Source organism: Chelmon rostratus, chromosome 8 (assembly GCF_017976325.1).
Source record: "Chelmon rostratus isolate fCheRos1 chromosome 8, fCheRos1.pri, whole genome shotgun sequence".
Taxonomy (NCBI): domain Eukaryota; kingdom Metazoa; phylum Chordata; class Actinopteri; order Chaetodontiformes; family Chaetodontidae; genus Chelmon; species Chelmon rostratus.
In genome coordinates, this window is record NC_055665.1 from 6,544,564 (window position 1) to 6,566,610 (window position 22,047).

Sequence of the window (22,047 nt, forward strand, 5' to 3'; positions counted from 1 at the left end):
CTGCATGCGCCAGTAAAAGACTGACGGCACGCAGAGAGTGGACGGTATTTTTACCTTGCTGCCGGTGGAGAATTTAAGTTTGGTGTTTTTTTTTCATAAATGCAAGAAGGACTCCAATAGACATTGAGAATTTTACTTGAAAGAACCTTCAACCCAACGTCTTTTTGTCCGACTTCAAAATGTTGTTGTTGCATGCAGAAATGTCATTTTGTTTTCTCTGCAGTCGTTCAGTTATTTCATAAATGCAGCACATTATAGTTTGTTTGTTCATAGTATAAAGGCAAAAAAAAACATATGCAGCGTTATTTTATTTGACACGTCAAAGGGGTTTTGTGGCTCCCAGTGTTTTCTTTACTGTGGGAAACGGGTCCAAATGGCTCTTGTGAGTAAAGGTTGCCGACCCCTGTTCTAGCCTATTGTAGCGCTACTGCAGGTCATTCTTTTATCCCCCGCTGTCAGACTGTACAATCCAATGTATAGCTATTATGTGCAATAACCTCTATTCTTCTCTGATTATAAACATCCAAATCCACTACTGCAGGGCAAATGTCACTTTAAACTTTTATAGTTTTTTTTTCCTCCTTTGTTGCTTATTTGCACCTTGTTCTTGTTTTTCCTATTGTTCCTATTATTATTGTTCCTTACTGTTCTTATTGTTCTTAATAAGAACAATAATCCCTCTGAAGAGCTTCTGTATGAGTTAATTTCTCCATTGTGAGATCATCTACAACATACAAGGTGAAGGACATGTGACATCTTTGGTGAATGTGTGTTCAGTTTGTGGTAGTGAGCAGCTGCATGTTCATCACAAACCAGTATTCCACCAACCACTAATCAACTGGTTTGACCAGGGAGCTCTTCTGCTGTTGTTTTATGCCATTTAACTTCACTAACTCCACTCCATTTTATGTTATATTTTTTTACACAGAAAATTACCCTCAGATATGATAGCCAGGACCCCAATTTCTATGAAGTGTTCATTGAGAATCCAGACAGAAACTTCCACCTGACGCTCGCCCAAAAAAATAAGCAACAGTGTGAACCAGTATGGACCTGTGAAATTCGAAAAGGTCAGTGGTTATTAAAGAATATCACATACACTGTATAAAAAAATAATCTACTCTGTCTCTTGCTTCTTCTTTCTTTTGCAAGAATTGTTTAGATAATAAGTGAAAGCCAATTCACGCAAGTCAAGGGCCTGAAACGAGAAGAGAATTAGTTTTCACAATAAGACAGGAAGTGCAAGACACAGACCAGACAACCGTGAACAACACCTCGACAGACCCGACGAGACATAACAGATACATGATAAAGAGGGGAAATCCTAGTTTCCAGAATTCCACAAATCCCATAAAAGTGCTCTAGACTGAAATATAGGTATTGGGATAGACCCATTGATCAAAGACCCAACACACAACAAAAGCTTCAGCTGTAATAACAGTGGGCTCCACCTACCATGCCTCACAAATGGCACCTGCTAGTTTTTAGGGGAAAAGGTTTATGCATATCCCTTATTTTATTTTGCCAAAATTCATGTTAGTTTTGTTGTGAATGCAATACATCAAACCACAATATCAGCTGTACATGTTGAGTTTATTTATTCTGCTTTTTTTTTCAGATGACTATCAAAACTCCGCTTATTCAGAAGGTAAGATACTGCATATAAAGAGTGTTTAAGAATTGTACTTCAGGTTTCAGCCATCATTGTGAGCTGTATGCTAAGGTTGGAAGGCCTTTGCTCTCTATGAGGCATGATGGACAGTGGCTTCTATTTATTGATAAGGCCCTTACTGTAACAGAAGAACAGGTGTAGTCAAGGGCAGGCAGGTTCGGTAAGTTGAAAGGTGGAGGAAAGTGGTCAAGGAGCTAAAGAATGGAAGGCTGACAGGAGCAGAGCTGGGAACCAACATCCTTATGGAGGTCTGGCAGGTGGCCGACAAAGTCAGAACCTCTCAAGAGGACAGGCAAGAGGCCAGCAAAGGCAGCCTCTCAGGTGGTGAAGGCAGAACCCACCTGGAGGCCTGCGGCAAAGGCGGAACCTCTCTGGAGCCCAACAGCATAGGCGGGTCCCCTCGAAAAGCCAGGGAAGTGTCTCAGGACCAACGACCAGTGGCAGGGAACCTAAGCAGGCAGCCGGCAAGAGGGCAGCAGGACTGGCGTCTTGTGATGGGACAGGCTACTCAGGGACTGGAGACGACTGCAGCTCTGGCGGTAGCTGCATCATGGGCATGAGTGTCAGCTAGACCACTGATGCAGAACAAGGAGTAGATGTCAGTTGGTCCGCTAACTGGGGGTCACAAGCAGACTTGGCAGTCATTGCCTCAGGAACTCGAGAGGCGTAGACCTGGACGTTTGGCAGCAGGGCCTCTGAGACTGGGCAGTGGTGAAGACAAGGGGCATGATATTTTCTGGAACCCTGCTTCCTTCTTGTGGGGGCTGTCTTGATGGCCAGCCGTGTTCCCCAGAATGGAGACATCTGTGACTCGCCACGAGTGGACCCAGGCAGGGAGCTTGCCAATTCATGGGCTGGAGCTGGCAGGAGGCTAGCAGGTCAATGGCCAACTGCTGCATAGTGTTCAGGAATTCCCACCCAGGGATCACCGACAGGAGGAGGTGAACTGGTTGGCTATGACTGGACTGGAGGTGGCCCCTGAACCACCCGCTGGGTCAGGACGGCGGTTAGCTGTCGGACTTGTACAGCTAACCCATCTTGCACAAGTTCCCAAGCTACAGACGCCTTGTGTCGCCCTCAATCCCGTCGAAGCGATTCCGTGGTGAGGTGGAGCTATCTGCGTCCATGACTGGCCAGATTGTTCTGTAACAGGTGTGGTTAGGACCCAAATGCAGTAGCTCAAGTACACAGAAATAGCCTTTACTGATTTCTTCTCAGAGTCGGCAGATCAGACACACAGTTTAAAGTTCAGTTTGAGTATTAACTGACTCTGAATACTTCTTGCTGCTAAGCACCAGGTGTGCAGAGGGAGTTCTCAGTTCAGTCCTTTTTAAGCAGATTCAAAGTCTCTTAAAATGTTTAGTGAGGCCGACACCAAACAATCACAGGCAATCAAGGAACCAGGAAGTTCCAGGCAAAACTCTTGTCAGAGACAGAAGACTGATGTGTTTACTGGGGAACAGAAGACCAGGCGTAGTCAGAGGCAGGCAGGTTCGGTAAGAACAGATCAGCCCAAAGTTGAAAGCTGAAGAGTGCATGGATGCAAAGAACAATCTGGTCCTGAGTGAGTGTGGGAGAGCAGCTTAAATACTGGACTGATTGGGAATGAGGATCAGGTGAGTGGACAGGTGGGCGTACTGACTGAGCAGGTGAGCAGATGAAAGGGATGAAGCAGGTGAACTGAAGGCCCTGTGACACTGTTTTTTTACTCAATTAAATTACTTGCTGTCTTTTAATGTGGGCCCATATCGAACACACTCACATGATGATGTTGTAGGTGCCGGCTGCTTTCACTCAACTTGGAAAATCCAGTTTTTCCTCAACGTGCACCTGCAATGTGGAATAAGACACAGAACAATGTAAAGCTGATTACATTTTTCTACTGAAGGCGATTTAATTTTTAATTTAACCTAATTTCACCTCCAGCAGTTCTTTTTTAGTTGATTGTGCGGGATTTGTGATAAAACCCTTTGTATTGTAAACATTTATGCATCCAGGTAACCTTATACAAAATGTTTTCTTTCTCTTCAGAGAAACACTTTGTGGATGAGCACCTGCCTGCACTGATGCAGAAAGTGAGTAATCAGTCATCAGTTTGACTTTACACAGCACAGCTTTCAGTCCATCAGACGCAGGTTAAGAGTCGTCATATTTTAAATTGTGGTGCAAACCAAACTCGTAGTTTAAATTGGACGGTTCTCATACAACTGATGCTGCACTCAGGTGAGTTTTAGCTTTAATATTATCAGACCAACAAAGCTGAATCATATCCCTTAATTCACTTTGAATTCAGGTTGCAACAATCACAACGAACAGAGAGAGGCTTTCCAATGCGCTGACACATTTGAAACAGGAAGAGCTCAAAGAATTCAAGTGGTTCCTGCAGGACAGTGACTTCCTGGCAGGCCTCCCATGCATCCCACGCGGCCGGCTGGAGAATGGAGACAGGTTGGACCTGGTGGATCAGATGGTGCAGACCTACGGCCAACAGTCTATGGAGGTGGCCAAGAAGGTTTTCAAGAAGATAAACAGGAAAGATCTGGTAAAGATGTTGTGAGACATCAGCAGAGGATCCAAAGGTAAGTCTTAAAAACATAGCAGTGTGTGTATGTGTGGGTGTATTGGACACATACACTTAACAAGGACTTCATTCCCACCAGCCCCAGCTGCACTTTGTTACTGATACTAATTGACTAAATATATCATGCTAACATGCTAAACTAAGATGATGAACATTGTAACAATGCTAACATTGTACCTGCCATGTTGGCATTGTCCTTGAGCACGTTAGCATGCTGCTGTTAGCATTTAGCACAAAAGATCACAGCATGCAACCTCACAGGGTCACTAGCATGGCTGTAGGCTTCTGAGCAGAATTTAGTATCATTCTGCAGTTCTGGTCTCTAAAAAAAAGTAACTGAGAAACATTTAAAAGTTGATTATGCTCTGATGTCACTGGGTTTTTTGATTGTCCTTCTTCACATAGAAACACAGTGTGGATGAACAGCGGCTGAAAATCATCCTCAGCCTGAACTGAAGAACAATAATACAAACCAAAGTTCATTATTTTTATCACGATAAACCTCGCAGGCCTGAGGCTGTATTCAGGTTCCTCTCTTCAGCAAGAATATTGTTTTCCTCAACAAAGTAGCGATTCTGCGATCTCTAGCACTGAGGAAGACGAGAGGAAATGTGATGTGTCGTGTCCAGTTGAGATAAATGTCATGATTTTTTATATTTTTATTCTGTTCATATATTACTTTATTACCACTACTTTTTGTTATTATCATTTTATGTTTGGAGCCAAATGTATTCCTCTAATTATGTCAGATCAAAAGTCACACCACAGCTCAGGGATCGTCACCTGACAATACTCACCAGTGGAGGACGCCCAGTCTGTCCTGAGAGTGATCGATTAGCTCTCCAACCCCTCCGACGAGCCAAAAAATCCATAATTCAAAGTTTACCTCGGATCGGATTATTCTCCAGCTCCATCCTCTCTACTCCGTGGACCCAGCATCAAACCGCCCAGCAGCGCACTGGTCAGACTACGGGAGGTAACTTGGAGTTGTCTGAGAATCCTCAGCCGTCTTCCGTCTATTGGACACAAGAGGCGTCATTTGGGTTTATTTTCATTGTTAGTTAAACTGTGGGTATGGATTGGTTCTGACTGCTTCCTTGGCGGAGGTCTGACAGTTAAGTATCTTGTTATCTTTATGGATTATCCATGATTTTCTGTTCACAACCATATACATACGCATATATACTTATATATGACTCATTTAGTAAGAAAGTGAAAAAAATTAAAGAAAAATATTTTACTTAGGGCCAAATATTTATTTTTATTTGAAGGGCCGGCCCCCACAGTGTCTGCTTAGACAACTTCTGGCCCTTCGACAAATGTAGTTGAGGACCCCTGTCCTGTGGTGTTGGTCTCTTCCAAACCTCCAGTCTGCACCCACACACACAGATCACACTGCTGAGCATCAGTGGTGGAGGAGACAAACACTACAGCTGAACAGTATGTTGCTGAGGTGATTAGTAGAGCGCCAATGCACTTTTCAGTTTTTTCTAGTCCTTTAAACAGACGTGTAAAATTAGTTTTATGCATGAACTGAAATGTAGCAGTCAAAATACAGAATATCTTCCATTATAGCACCACATCAGGTGGCTCTTCCCAAGCAGCACAGTGTCTGACAATCTTGAGTCTCGACAAAAATGCTAATATATTAACCAGTTTACAGAATTTGAAGGGTTAAGGGAGGTAAAGGGAATCATCGTTACATGGAAAAATGGGACAAGTATCAGAAAACCTCGATGGTTCACAGAACATCTGATCTGGAACACTTGAAGCCATTTTATGTAAACAGACATGAGGTTTTCAGTTTTTTCCTCTTGCTGTGTTTCCTACTCAGTTATGTTCAGGAGGTTGTTGAGGTTTTTAACCTTACCTTCTGTGATCTGGCCATAAAAAAACTCTTCTTACATTTTTGAGATTCAGACTGATAAATCTTCGATTATTGTTGTGAATCCTTTATGTCTTTTTATATAGCCTTTTTTTTCTGTGTATTTTCTACTTAAAACCTTTTGATGTCGTACATGAAGCACTTTGAATTGCCTTGTTGTTAAAAACTTTCCATACAAACGTGTGTTACATATGAATGTGCGTTTCAGTTTACCAACAATGGCTGCTGCTTACCGTTTATTGTATGAGAGTCATTCCAAATGTGTTGTTTTTTTAAAAATCTGCAATAAATCCATCAGTGTTGACTTTGTTGACGTCTGTTAAAAGTGTGTGAGAGTGAGGACTGCGGCTCTTTTATCAGCTTAGTCAGTAGTTTTTTGTTGTCGACTTTCAGGTTCATCAAAGTCCAGTACATCATGCTTCATTAACAAAAAGCTTTCAGCTCTCTCATCTCATCAGGGTGGTGTCCGAGGCTGTTTCTACAAATACTGTAAGCTACTCTGTTAGAAGTAAAAGTCCTGCATTGAAAATGTTGCTGAACTAAAAGTATGTAAGTATTATGAGGAAAGTGTTCTTAAAGTATGAAGAGTACTCAATGCAGAAACGTCCTGTGTGACTGTTCGTTATTATTTCTGGTGCATTACTCATTTTGAACTATTTTGTGCTGGACTGCAGCTGATGATTACTTTAATTGTAAATGAATCCGCTGATGGTAAAAATTTTCAAAATAGTGAGATTTGTTACAACTACTCAGAGCAGAAAGTGACTTCTTCACGATGCTTGTTTGTCAAACCAACAGTCCAAACCTCAACTTTATTACAGATAAAATTATTAAAAGGAAAAGCAGCAAATCCTCACATCTGACAAAAATGGAACCAAAATTCTTTTGCATGAAAAAGTGTCAAAATAGTTTTCAATTAATTTTCTTTCAGTCGACTGATTGATAAATAAACTCGTGATCAGAGACATCGTATCTTATGAGCTCATATTAAATCTTTATTTGTAAAGTAACAAAAGCTGTAAAATGGATAAAAAAGTACAATATTTCACTCTAAAGGTGGAGTAGAAGTAGAAAGTGGCGTGAGGAGCAAAGACTCAAAGTAACACAAATTTGCACTTAAGTACAGGACTTGAGTAACTGTACTTAGTTACTTTCCTCCACTGGCCACTGGTTTCCTTTATGTACAATTTATTGATCCGTCATCTAAACAAAATCTCCATTCAGGTTCCATTTATACAAACTACAATCATCTTTTTCTTCTACAACACTATTTTCAGAATATCGTTAGTCAACTTCTTACTTAATTTTCCATAAAACAAGTTAGTTGATGAATATAGCATGAGAAACATGAATGAATAATAAATCGAGAATACAAAATCATAATTCACAACATTCTTCGGCAATAATATTTCCATCTCAAACCATCAATAATAATAAGCTCATATATCCCTTTTCAATAGACGTAAACAGTTTTCTTTTAAGCTCATTATTCAGACTCATCTGTTCCACATGGTTTTATAGGTGTCTGCTTCTTCAACAACATCATGTTACGGCCCGGATGCTAAGCTGGACCCAAAAAGGCAGGAGACGTTAAGGCAGTTAGTCAATGTCTTTATTGTCTCACCAGAGACACAGAAAAAGGGTGCACCAAATTCAAACAACAAAGGAAAAACTTTGCAGGCTGCCGCTGCTGGAGGCTGGCTGAAGATCTTAGAAGGGGTGCGTCGGCAAGGCACCTATCGAAGAAACACACAGGCAAAATGATCAGAACAGGAAGAATTTTCAGAGGACTCTGACAAAACCACCTGAACCTGGCACTACCGAATGAGACGGAATTATCTGGCAGAGTGGTGGAGGAAGAGCCGGTCTTTATGGAGAGGTGAATTGGCTACAGAGTGCCATCAGGTGTGCCCAGCTGCACACAGCCAGAAAGTAGGTCAGCCACGCCCCCCCAGTCATAGCCTGCAGTGCTGTAGAAAGAAACAGAGGCCTAGGGTGCAGACACCCTCCAAACACACAGAAGCAAAACAAAACTTAGACCATAACACATCACCTGCAGTTTATGTGACAGTAACCAGGCTGTATGTTTTAGGCCGTTCAGCACAGAAATTACTTCACACCTGACACACTGCGAGACAAAACGTTTCACCTGACATTATGATATCACTACTAAGAAGTCTTGAGCCAATAGCTCTAAGCCTCTGCCCAACTAATACTAGCTCTAACTTTAGTGGATACTCCCTCTTGTGGTGTAACTGAGTAATTACACTTTCAGAAATACAGCTTAAAGCCATTGAAAAATACATTTAAATCTGGCACTTTTTCACAAGAAACACATCAACTAACAATTCCAACTTATTAGTCGTTACCAAGTGTGCTAGTCTGACACACACACAGGGCTTAGATATGTTAAAATGTTCCACATCTTTCGTACATTAGAAGTTTTGTCAGTGTGTTGATTGGTGCCGTGGCCTCAGTGCATGTCCACACACCTTGTGTCTCAGCTGTCCAGACCAAATACAGAGCTTAAACAGAGTGAGTGAACATGTTAGTATAGCAAGGAAGTGTTTTTTTGTTTCCTCACAACCTGACTGACATGAGTGTGGGGGGACACTCACTCCCTTGTCTCACCCTGAAGGCACTACGCTTGAATTTCATAACCGTTAGTTGGAAAGCAAATTCTGCCACCTGTTTTTCCGACAGCGCTGACGACACCAAGTTTAACTGGGACTTCATTTCCATTCCTATTTACTCTGATGCTGTTTGTGATGCAATTTCCTGGAGGATATTCTTTTATTCACATATTAAAATACAGGGAGACTGATGGTCAGATTATAACTGTGCTTGTAGCTTTACGGAGGTTTTTGAAGTCTTTTGCACATGACACCAGAATTTGTCTTTGCCATTGGCCCACAATCCCCTTATATATACTGTACATTCTTCCTTTTCTTAGATAAAATGTTTGAGCAACCTTATTTATTCTTTTATGAATACCACAGAATGTCAAAAGTCAAGCTTAAGAAAAATATAGAAAAGACCAGGTAGATAGAGCACCAGGATAAATGCTCTCTATAAAACTGTTTGGTTCAGGTAGCCACAGTCTATGTTTGGTCCAAAAACTTAAACCACGGTCACAGTATTTATGACTCCTTCTTCTGGAGATCATCAACAAGCAGTTTCTCCTTCTCCTTGAGGATTTCGTAGAAGATGTCTTTGCCTGCATGTCCGCCAGCTTTCAGGGCACCACTATAGAGTTTCCTCATCTTCTCCTGAGTGGTCGGGAGGGCCCTGATTGCATCATTCTCTTCTTGTTGGATCACACCTTTTTTCAGGAGATTATCCAAGATTGGTTGTATGTTGCTCACTCTACTGATCAGATCACACTGGTGTCTATCCACAAAGTGCTCCCCTGAGGGTAGAAGGGACGGAGAATCATTTGATTTGGGTTAATGTCACATATAATACCACAAGCACCTGTTGATCTTGAAAGGTCTGTCACTATTACGTCTATTGTAGTTGTAGTTTAAGCTTTCCAAAGGCAAGACGTCGATTCAAACTCTTCTGAGTAACAGAAACATAATTAAAGTATTAACGAGTGCATGGAGTGTAGGACGTTGTTTTGTCACAGTCAGGTAATGAGTAAGTCAAAAAGGCTTAAGTGTTTAATATTATTATTATATTACTATAGCTGCTGTATAATAAATCCAGTGGTTATGCCTTTGAGAATTTTCCATGTTCAGCAGTGAAAACAGAATTCTTAGCAGACCTACTTACACCATACAGGCCACTTTGTGCTGGTTTCAGTGGGACTTTAGATGGAGTTATTTTAACATCCATCTTTCGTACATCCACTCAGCCCTTATTTCCTGTCTTGTCTTTTATCGTGCACATGCATACTTTTAATAAGCTGATTAGAAACGAACGAGGGTTTCTCAAAAGGAGACGGCTGTGATTGGACGCCACAGGTGGTAGACTGCGGCCGAAGGTGTGTTCGAAGCCACTGTATATTATGGGGTGGGGAGTCTCGTGCATGTGCGCACAATTTAAGGATGAATGAGAAATAACTTGTGGGAACGGACATGCACAGGGTCACATGTCACTAAAGATTTGAAATGTCTTACCTTGTGTACGACCAGTGCTTTGGTATTCATCTGAAATACATGTGAAGAAAATATGGATATGAAGCTGATGTACCGCCTTCTAACAGTGAACAGCTGCTTGACAAACGATGCATATTTAACTCAATGAAATGTGGCACAGAGGCAGTGTGGGTAAATTCTCATGGTTTTATTTAATACTGACCTCTTCGAATTTCACAGGTCCAGACTGGTTGTTGCGTATTTTTTTCTGTGAGGCTGAGTGTGATGTTTCTGTCAGGATTTTCAACATACACTTCAAAGAAATTTGGATCTCTGCTTTCATATCTGAGCTTTAAGTTCTGTGAAACAAATGAGAAAAATAAAGGGAGCGTTAGAGTGCAGCAGAATTTCTTTTTTCTTCTTTTCCACAACACTTCCGTCAGAGACTTCAAGACACAAAAAAAGATGAACGTGTCACAGGGGTGAGGGAGAGTGGCAACAGGGGAGGCAGACAGGCACAGTTCATTAACTTATAGGCCACAGTGAAGGTGACGGACCTGAGTGAGGAAGGGAAAAGGTGCAGGCAGACAGGAACAGATTCCAGGATACAAGGAAACATGTAACAGCAGCTTCAGAGCTAAACAGGAGCAAGAAAGCAGCACAGACAAACTGGCAACTGACTGGTATATGCATGTAGGGCTGACGAATAAAGTGGGAACAGGTGAGAGGAAGGTCAGGTGATGAGTGGATAGCTCGAGGATGCCAGGTCAAGAGAGTCAGAAGCAGGCATAACAGGCATCAACAAATATCTGCTGTCCGGTGCAAAATGTTCGGCTCATGTTCGGAAAAGTGTCAATGTGTAGGTATGAAGGGACCTTTACACTGACTGTCTTTCTGAAACAGAATCTCACTTTGTAAATTAAATCCGCTTTTGTGGTAAATACAAATATTGATAGGACTGAAACTAACTGCATTCATGATAATCATGTCAGTGTTCCAGTGTTTGTTTTTTGCCATTCAACAGCCTCAACTGCGCCGAAGTTTTGACGATATATCCAAGTCAAACATGGGAAAATGAAGCATGTGTTACACACAGGAAAAACACTGTAGTTGTTTTAGCGTTACACATTTTTCTCCATAGATTTAAAAGCTGTTCAAATCGTACTTCAGGACAGAGTTTTGCACCATCCAGATCTGCTGTTAGGATGAAACGATGACCCATTTTCAGGGACTTCTCTGGATATGGCTTTTGGATCACTTTGTATCCACAGGATAGTTTAATCTTGTCCACTGCCTGTAGAAAAAAGAAAAAGCAACAGTCGCTGATATAGTTGTCTGTGTTGTGTATTTATCAATGCATTTGTGGTGCCACTATGTACAATATGCTGTAACCTGTTGTAGAGCAGGATCACATGGGATCAGATACACGTGGAGAGTCAGGAACGCTGTGTTGGTCTGATATATTAACACCTTACAGCGCCAGCTCACTGGAGCGCCAGCTTTCATCAGGACCGCTCTCGGAGAGAAATCTGGTTCGGGTAACTTGACGTGTGACGGTGTGACCTCAGACACTTTTTCCACAACGTCTCCGCAGTCATTTATGTGTAAGACTGCAAACTTGTCTGATATTTTAGGGATGTCATCTGCACCACACACAAGAACACACAATTAGAGAGCAGAAAATGATTGCATCAGGAATTTTAAAAGTCTGGATATTCTCCATTAGTGTCTTTATGTCTACTTACCTATGCAGATCCAGTGTGGCAGGTATATTTCAGCTAACTTCCCAGCAATTACTGTGATGTCAATAAGGGGACCTGCAGGCATGTACTGAATGTTTTCCATCCTCTCCATTGGTTCCTCCCATGAGCAAAACTGGTACTTCAAACCGACCTTTTCCTGACAGAGCCACCGTATGCCAGACACACTGCATTCAAACCTTCCTGCTTCAGACTGAAGGCTAAGTCAGGGAAAAGAAAACAAGTGTGTTTGTGTAGATGTACAAAAATAATGTATTGTGGGTACAATGGAAGAAATGTAAATGTTGACCCTATCTGCTCTCAGTTTACTTGGTGCAAAACGTAGTCCCACTGTAACTGTCATATTGTGTTGATATAATCAGCAACAGCACAGAGAAAGACTTCAGTTTTCCTTCTGTGCAAAAATCCCAAGAAAGGATCCAGACTTTTTCCATAGTTCTGGTTTGCTGTGACGCAGCATTTATGTCCTGTTTACCTGTAAGTTGGAGTCTCATCTGCATCTGTACTGTTGACTTCAGGTTCAAGTTTAGTCCAGTCACTGGAGTCCTGCTGAAGAGGACAATCATTTTTGTAAATATGTGGAAATGAGTCGTTTTGCAACATCAAGATAAATTAATAAACAAATGAATGAATGAATGTAATGGATTACCATAATGCTGCCACAACCCGTATGCTCCAAGCTTCTTGAAGGCCCTTGGGAAGACACACAGGATTTTTTTTAATGATGTTATATTGATATAGAAAATCGTATGGGAACTGTCCATATGTTCAGTGTTCAGTCAGTGCCTGTTTGTTTTTACCTCTGCAAGTACACTGAGTGTAAAACCAGAGTCAGATTCCTTGCATGTACACACTTACTTGGCCAATAAAGCCAATTCTGATGCCTGTCTCATGCTGTAATGGTGATGAGCCACGCTCCAAAAGGAAATAAAAAGGCTGCAAGTGAGGGGTTTTTGTTTTGTGTTTTTTTGTATCTTGGGAGCTTCAAAACTTTAAAGGTAAAGATCTTTTTCAAGCAATAGATTTTAGAATTTTAGAAAGAATCTTCACAACAAAAAGTGAAAGGCCTACATATCTCGTTTATGAGACTATGCACCCTTTAAATGCCATTTAAAATGCCAAGTTTCTTCTGTCTCAGGTGCAATTTTGTTTACATTTGATATTCCATGTCAGCACATGCATTGGTAAAAATCAAAGTCATTTATTGAATTGAAATGCAGCAGTTTCATTGTGTTAAACAATGCTGTCAATAAGAGTCTGGTTATTCAGGGTTTACTTTTGTCTTGTTGTTACTACAGACAATGTGACAAAGCTGGGAGTCTACTGCCATGCTAGCAGCTATTAGCACAGCTTTTAGCTAAATGCTAACATCAGCTGCATCAGCTACATCAGCTAACATGCTCATGCTTAACATGTTCACCATTTTAATTTAGCATGTTATCAATGCCAACAATAGCTAATCAGCACAAAATACAAAGTACAGCTGAGGCTGATGCAGGTATTGGGTCATAAACCAATGTATTATATATAATCAACTGTTGACCTGATAGATGCACAAGATAGAGAGTTTAGTCTTCTGAGCACTACTGTGCACCAAATGTCTGACCTTCAAGTGGAAAAGTTCAGGGATCCCCAACGAGGCTTCCTCTGGAGACCATCAATGTCTTTACAACGTTTCATGACGATTTAATAGTTATTGAGATCGTCATGATTTTGAGTCTGAAGTTCTGTAATTTCCTATTTAATGTTGAAAGTTTGTGCCTGTTGTGTCTCGTCAAGTCTGTTAATGTGTTTTGTTCACGAGCGTCATGTCTTGTCTTGCACTTCCTGTTTTATTGTGAAACCTAACTCTCCTCTCGTTTCAGGCCCTTGACTTCCCGGTGTGTTTCCCGCCTGTGTGATTGTCTACCCCGCCCTAATTGTCTCCACCTGTTCATTGTTACCTCGTGTATATATAGTCCGCGTCTCTCTTTGTCCTGTGCCAGATTGTCTCGTGCCATGTCTTGTACTGCCTTGCTGTCTAGCTTTCTTGATCCTTGTCTCCTGAGTACCTAGTAAGTCTTGTTAGTAGTATTGAGTCATATCTTTTGTTGTTACTTTTCCTCTGAGTTTAAGTTTTGCCTTGCGCCTTTTGTTTGATACTTTTCTCGTAGTCTATTGCCAAATTAGTTTGCTATTTTTCCATTTTGATCCTTAGCGCTTTTGTTTGTACTTTGTTTATCTTCCCTTGTTTTGTTATATCATCCTGAGCGATTTAAGTTAATAAATTATTCTTATTTTGAAACCTTTCGCTGCTGTGTGGTTCTACATTTTTGAGTCCTGACATCTCGTGCCTCCGGGCTTGTCAGTACAATCTGGTCAAACATGGACTCAGCAGATCCAAACCAGTTACGCACAGCCTTAACCGCTCAGGGCAGCCTCCTCCACCAACACGAGGATCAGCTGCGTAGCATTCATCAGGGGGTTAAGGATCTTGCCGATAGACAAAGCGAGTTACAAAGATCAGCCATGGCACAGATAAACTTACTTACCGAGAAAATCCACCGAATGAACATCCACCTTGCTAACTCCGCTGTGCCCGCTGGGGAGCCCCCCGTCGAGCCAGCTACTCCACCACCGGTCCGCGACCTTACCTGGGGAGCTCCACGTCTTGCCGCGCCGGAGCGGTTTTCCGGGGACTCCGGCGGCTGCAAAGCCTTCCTGGTCCAATGCGATCTGCATTTCACACAGTACCCCGGTGCGTATCCTAATGAACATTCAAAGGTGGCGTTCATGATCTCCCACCTGACCGGGAGAGCCTCGGCTTGGGCTACGGCTGAATGGTCGAGGGAATCCTTGATTTGCCAAGATGTTAAGACTTTTTCCAAAACCCTGTCAACCATCTTTGATCATGAGTCGCCAGCCCATGTAGCCTCACGAGCGCTTTTGCGTCTGAGGCAGGGCCAGCGAAGAGTCATTGACTATGCCATAGACTTCCGCAGATTGGCAGCCGACAGTGGGTGGAACGGACCCGCATTAAATGATGCCTTCGTCAACGGGCTGTCCGAGGCGCTGAAGGATCAGCTGGCTCCCCTGGATCTTCCGGGTGATCTGGAATCCATCATTGCTACGGCCATCCGCATCGATTCCCGTCTGTGCGAGCGGGAGAGGGATCGCCGGAGGGAGAGCACGCGCCGCGGGGACAGCTACCGACCACCTGCTAGGGAGGAGGGTCGCCGTTTCGGTCCGCCACCAGCACCTCAGCCAACTGTGCCCAGCCTGCCACCTCCTGGAGCGGAGGAGCCCATGCAGATTGGAAGCACCAGACTGACTGCGGAAGAGAGGAACCGCCGCCGCAAGGAGAACGCATGCTTCTACTGTGGTGAGCAGGGACACCTCCTAGCTACGTGTCAGGTAAAAGAGCAGGCTCACCAGCCGAGAGGAGGGCGTTGGTGAGCCGAAAGCCTGAACATTATCCTCCTCGCATCCTGATTAAGGTAACTCTGTTCATGAACAATAAACTCTGTGATTTTGAAGCACTAATTGACTCAGGGGCTGATGAGAACTTTTTGGACTGGCAAGTGGCCAGGGACTTTCAGGTAGCAGTTAAAAAACTGCCTCAGCCTATAAGTGCTAGTGCGTTGAATGGACATTTTCTGTTTCAAATAACCCACTGTACTGAACCATGTGAGCTGACTATAGGTGATGATCATCGTGAATCTATCAATTTCCACCTTTTCCACTCAGCTCAGCACGCTCTCATATTGGGTTATCCATGGCTCCGCAAAAATAACCCCCACATTGACTGGGAAACTGGGAAAATCCTGGGATGGGGGGGGGGGTTGCGTGACAAACTCTCCTTGTGTCTCTATTCACAGTGTGAACGTCCAGAGCGCAGCAGGTGCTACGATGCCGGAGGACGAAGATGATCGGTACCCGGAGTTGGCTCGGGTGCCACGGTGCTATTTGGACCTCAAGGAGGTCTTTAATAAAATTAAAGCCACTTCTCTACCGCCTCACAGATCCTCTGACTGTGCCATAGAGCTGCTGTCAGGCGCTCCCATTCCCAAGGGGAGACTTTATTCTCTCTCGGTTCCCGAACGCAAAGCCATGGATGAATACATCCAGGCGTCCCTCAAGTCCGGAATCATCAGACCTTCATCCTCCCCCGCGAGGGCTGGATTTTTCTTTGTTGACAAAAAAGATGGCTCTCTCAGACCTTGCATTGACTATAGCGCTCTCAATGATATCACTGTCAAGAATCGTTATCCTCTGCCATTAATGTCATCTGCGTTTGAACTGTTGCAACAGGCTCAGTGGTTCACCAAACTGGACCTCCGCAACGCCTACCACCTGATCCGCATCTGGGAAGGGGACGAGTGGAAAACCGGGTTTAACACCCCTAGCGGCCACTACGAATATCTGGTGATGCCCTTTGGATTAACTAACGCCCCAGCGGTTTTCCAAGGGTATGTTAATGATGTTTTGAGAGACTATTTAAATGACTTTGTGTTTGTATATCTTGACGATATCCTGATCTTCTCCCCTGACCTGGATTCTCACCAGCGTCATGTCCGACTCATACTCTCACGACTGTTAGAACATCATCTATATGTTAAGGCCGAAAAGTGTGAATTTCACACCAACCAAGTCTCCTTTTTGGGCTACATCATAACTAAAAACCAGATTCAGATGGACCCTGAAAAGGTGAGCGCTGTGGCTAAGTGGCCAGTCCCAGTCAACCGAAAGAAATTACAGCAATTTCTAGGGTTTGCCAACGTTTACAGAAAGTTCATCAGGAACTTCAGTACCGTCGCTGCTCCCCTTCACGCTCTAACGTCTGCCAAGTCTGTTTTTCAGTGGTCACCAGGCGCTGACGCTGCCTTCCAGCGCCTGAAGACAGCCTTCACTACCGCCCCAGTCCTCACGGTCCCGGATCCACATCGGCAATTCATGGTGGAAGTGGACGCCTCCAACGAGGGAGTAGGGGCGGTACTGTCTCAACACTCAGCCAAAGATAATAAGATTCACCCATGCGCATATCTGTCACGTAAGTTAAGCCCGGCTGAGAAAAAATATGACGTGGGCAATAGGGAATTGCTAGCAGTCAAGACCGCACTGGAAGAATGGCGGCATTGGCTGGAGGGAGCAGAACAGCCGTTCTTAGTGTGGACCGATCACAAGAACTTAGAGTATATTAAGACGGCTAAAAGACTGAATGCTAGACAGGCCCGTTGGGCACTGTTTTTCAGCCGGTTCCGGTTCACGCTGTCGTACAGACCCGGCTCTCAGAACACCAAGCCGGACGCCTTGTCACGTCTGTACGAACCGGAACCGGCCGCCAAGGAACCCGAGACCATCCTACCACTGAACTGTGTGGTAGGGGGGATTACTTGGCAAATAGAAAAGGATGTGCAACAAGCTAATGAGGGTGAAGAACCCCCTGCAGACTGTCCCAGCGACCGGTTGTTCGTACCGGCTCGTCTGAGGTCGCAGGTGATCCATTGGGCACACACATCCTTGCTAACATGTCATCCGGGGGTCAAACGAACTGAATTCGTAATCAGGCAAAGATTCTGGTGGTCGACCATGAAAAAAGATGTGTTGGAATATGTTCAGGCATGTGAAGTCTGTTCCAGGAACAAGATTCCCCGGCAGAACCCGACCGGACTCCTCCAGCCGCTGCTCATTCCCCAGAGACCTTGGACACACCTCTCGATGGACTTCGTCACGGGGCTGCCCCTCTCAAGAGGTAACACCACAGTACTCACTGTAGTGGACAGATTTTCCAAGATGGCTCACTTTATTGCCTTACCCAAATTGCCCTCAGCTAAAGACACGGCCCTAGTCATGATTAAAGAGGTGTTTCGCATTCACGGGTTTCCCAAAGACATTGTTTCCGACAGAGGACCACAGTTTGTGTCTAATTTTTGGAAAGAATTCTGTCTTATGCTGGGAGCCACTGTTAGTCTGACCTCAGGATACCACCCTCAATCCAATGGCCAAAGTGAACGTATGAACCAAGACCTTGAAACCTGCCTCCGTTGCCTTGTTTCACAAAACCAAACGTCATGGAGTGACCACCTTACGTGGGTAGAGTATGCGCACAACACCCTACCCACTGCAGCTACGGGAATGTCACCATTTCATGTTGTGTATGGCTATCAACCCCCTCTTTTCGAGGTTAATGACCGGGAGGTGACCGTTCCCTCAGCCCACGCTCTGGTGAGACAATGCCGACGCATCTGGGCAGCTGCTAGGAGCATGCTGTGCAGGAATCAGGCGCGGGTGAAGACAGCGGCTGATCGTCACCGCAGAGAAGCACCGCAGTATTCTCAGGGCCAGAAGGTCTGGCTGTCTACGAAGGATCTCCCCCTCCATGTACACTCACGTAAACTGGCACCCAGGTTTGTGGGCCCTTTTACCACATCAAAAATCATTAATCCAGTAGCGGTGCGTCTGAAACTTCCCAGGTCCATGAAAGTCCATCCCACATTTCATGTGTCGAAAATCAAACCTGTCCAAGAGAGCCCTCTGGTACCCCCCACCGACCCACCCCCACCTCCTCGCCTGGTAGACGGAGGACCCGTCTACACAGTCAAAAAGCTCCTTGCCGTGCGCCGCAGGGGACGGGGCTTCCAGTACCTGGTGGACTGGGAGGGTTATGGTCCTGAGGAGAGATCCTGGGTCCCCACGAGCTTCATCATTGATAAGACTTTGATAACGGACTTCTACAGACGTCATCCTGATGTTCCTGGGCCGTCAGGAGCCGGCCCTAGAGGGGGGGGGTACTGTTATGTCTCGTCAAGTCTGTTAATGTGTTTTGTTCACGAGCGTCATGTCTTGTCTTGCACTTCCTGTTTTATTGTGAAACCTAACTCTCCTCTCGTTTCAGGCCCTTGACTTCCCGGTGTGTTTCCCGCCTGTGTGATTGTCTACCCCGCCCTAATTGTCTCCACCTGTTCATTGTTACCTCGTGTATATATAGTCCGCGTCTCTCTTTGTCCTGTGCCAGATTGTCTCGTGCCATGTCTTGTACTGCCTTGCTGTCTAGCTTTCTTGATCCTTGTCTCCTGAGTACCTAGTAAGTCTTGTTAGTAGTATTGAGTCATATCTTTTGTTGTTACTTTTCCTCTGAGTTTAAGTTTTGCCTTGCGCCTTTTGTTTGATACTTTTCTCGTAGTCTATTGCCAAATTAGTTTGCTATTTTTCCATTTTGATCCTTAGCGCTTTTGTTTGTACTTTGTTTATCTTCCCTTGTTTTGTTATATCATCCTGAGCGATTTAAGTTAATAAATTATTCTTATTTTGAAACCTTTCGCTGCTGTGTGGTTCTGCATTTTTGAGTCCTGACATCTCGTGCCTCCGGGCTTGTCAGTGCCTACTCTAGTCTTTCCTGAGTGCTTTCCATGTGCTTCTTTATTTGGACTTTTGCCTTGTTTTTCCTGGGCTTGGCTTGTTCTTTCTTCTTTTTTTTTTTTGCTTGAGGTTCCCAGCTCTGATCCTGTCCAGTCCTCCGGCCTTCAGTTCCTTGACCACTCGCCCCCATTCCCTGTGCTCCTTGTGATTTTTTCAGTTTTGGACTTGTGCTCCCTTTGTCGGATTAATTTGCTTGTTTGGACTTTCTACTTTGGTTTGGACTCTCACCTACCTCACCTCCCCATAAGTCTGGCTTTTGTTTGACACATGATGTAAATACATTTCTCACACTGCACCAGCTCTGCATTTGTTTGCTCTGCATTTGGATTCAATCCTTTGTTTCCTCCATGGCACTTTATGACAGAGATATTTCAGTCTGGATCAAAGTGGTGGACTGACAGACAGACACTGACATAACCATCCATAGTTACAACACTGACCGATCTAGAGTGAGTGACTGTAGCTATCAGACAGCATGTTGTGTATGCTTTGACAAAATATAACATTCAAATCAACACACAAATTCAAATGGCTGCCTGACAGTCTGCAAGCAACACACTGAGCCATTCTGCACAAGGCGATATTTTTAATACTTTTGTATGTAATGTACAAAGCCTCAATAGTTGATTTTATTTTGTATCTTTTTTATTGTTTATTCTTTTTTTTCTACCTGTCCTTTTTATTCTTGCTGTTGTGAAAAGTGAATTCCCCTGACATGGAATCAATATTTAGTTAATTTAAACACAAGATACTTGTGCTCAAAAAGAGGATTCATTCTCAGTGAAGAACCTTAAAGCCCTAATCTGCCTCTATACATGCCAAAGAGCAGTGATTCCTAACACGTCTCTGGGGGTCATCAGGTGGAAACCTCCCTTCAACGGTGTTTCGCCTACTTAGTCCCACGACACCTCCAGGAGGCTAGGCGGTGAACTCCGCTGTCCCAGAATCACCCCCCCCCTAGTGCCAGTTCACACTGCTCCTACACAATCCAAACAGCACCGCCACGTTCAACTGACCCAGAGATGCTCCAGGTAGTGGCCAGTACCGATGCTACCATTTAGCTAATGCTAATGCTAACCACTAAGAAGAACAGAAGAAGACAATACAGTACCGATGCTACCATTTAGCTAATGCTAATGCTAACCACTAACTGCTAAGAAGAACAGAAGACAATACAGCTAGATTCACCTATACTGTTAATGTTAACTGCTAGATGACAATGCTAACTGCTAAGATACTATCATACTACCACTGCTTTAGCTATTGTTAGCTGCTACAATGCTACCAAAGGCCTAGATGCCACATGTAACTGCCAATTGCCACACTACCATCATCTACCCCTGCCTCTCACCAACTGCACCAATAAAAGCGGGGTGGGAATACAAACCCTGGTTCGGGTAGGGGGTAGAAAGTAAAGAGGGTGCTGAAGGTGGAGGCCTAATCCACAGACTAGATTTAACAGCCTCTTCTAACATTTCCTTCAAGAAGCAAACAAAACAGGAAAACAACCAAAAAAAGAACAAACAAACAAGCCAACTCTGGATCTTACAACACAAACTCACCTGAACAGGCCACATGGTCCCAAAGAGAGACTCTAGCTAGCCACACCCCCACCTTATCTACGCTTCCTCTTCCTGGCTCTATTGGGAGAGAGAAGATGGGGCGGGGAAAGCAGAGCAGAGGAGAGGTTCAGGGAAAGCAGAGCAGAGAAGAGGTGTCTTGTTCAGATTTTAACCTCTTCTGCCCAATTAGGCATGCATGTCCTCTGTCTAATTTTATAGTAAAGTAATACACATCACACTTTGCGTGTATAAGAACAGTACTGCTTGTTCTTTTTTCTCTCACAGCTTACCTGTAGATCCTGAGCTGATGACTGACAGCCTCTGCACAAGATCGCTCCTGTTTATCGTCGTTAAAACGTTCCTGATCACCTCCTCAGACTCTTCACCGTAGATCTCCACCATCACTTCCACTATTTTACTTCTGTCGGCCATCTCTATTTTGTGTCTTGGGATTCTTGGGAGGCCTTCCTTCATTTTACCATACTGCAGGACATGCCTGAATTTCTCAAGTTCCCCAGAACTTAAATCTTTCAGAGCATCCAAAATCTTCTGCTTCAGTGATGTCATAGTTTTTCCCTGTTGGAATAAAAGTCATCAGAGGACATTTATATAATATGAAACTTTCATTTCTTTGCATCAGTGTCAGCACTCAGTCATGAGATTATTAACAACTAGTATTTAGCACATTAAACACAATCATACATTTCATAAAATCTGATTTTAAGATTACTATAAAGACAAAGTACAGCTAGGTGTGTCCATTTCTGTAACATCATCACAACACAGTACAATTCATCTCATTTATTTCTGGTCATCAGTAATTGTGATTTATGTTCTCATCGCTTCTACTGCAGGAAGCGATGATGTGATGTTTCTGGTTTAAAAGCTTCCATCTGTTTACTGTAGAAGTTAAATAAAAAGTGTCTGATTTTATCATAACATTATCAGTGCAAAACATTTCAGTTCAAAGACCCAGCTTCAGCTTGATGAGTCCCATCTGATGAAAATTATGCCATTATTTTGTATCATTTTTGATAGAAGACAAGATGAGAATAATTTTCATCCTGTAACAATTAAATGAAAGCTGTGTTGTGTAAAGTCAGACTCACT

General features: G+C 43.6%; 2 protein-coding genes across 2 annotated transcripts in view; one reads left to right on the top strand and one right to left on the bottom strand.

The window, feature by feature from the left end:
* LOC121610260 overlaps positions 1 to 6,447 on the top strand; it is a 33,193-nt gene extending 26,746 nt beyond the window's left edge. Inside the window, exons 29-32 of the mRNA XM_041942279.1 lie at positions 929 to 1,070; positions 1,619 to 1,648; positions 3,704 to 3,747; positions 3,966 to 6,447. Coding sequence (XP_041798213.1) covers positions 929 to 1,070; positions 1,619 to 1,648; positions 3,704 to 3,747; positions 3,966 to 4,229 — 480 coding nt within the window. The 3' untranslated portion in view covers positions 4,230 to 6,447. The remainder of the gene's footprint in view (positions 1 to 928; positions 1,071 to 1,618; positions 1,649 to 3,703; positions 3,748 to 3,965) is intronic.
* Positions 6,448 to 7,110: 663 nt separating this feature from the next.
* LOC121610403 (NACHT, LRR and PYD domains-containing protein 1 homolog) lies at positions 7,111 to 13,842 on the bottom strand. Its single transcript, XM_041942486.1, has 8 exons — positions 12,627 to 13,842; positions 12,453 to 12,526; positions 11,963 to 12,177; positions 11,610 to 11,860; positions 11,383 to 11,511; positions 10,441 to 10,576; positions 10,260 to 10,289; positions 7,111 to 9,547 (listed from the first exon to the last, which is right to left on the bottom strand). Exons 1-8 carry the CDS (start codon positions 12,627 to 12,629, stop codon positions 9,279 to 9,281), a joined length of 1,107 nt encoding a protein of 368 aa, XP_041798420.1. The 5' UTR covers positions 12,630 to 13,842; the 3' UTR covers positions 7,111 to 9,278.
* Positions 13,843 to 22,047: the final 8,205 nt, after the last annotated feature.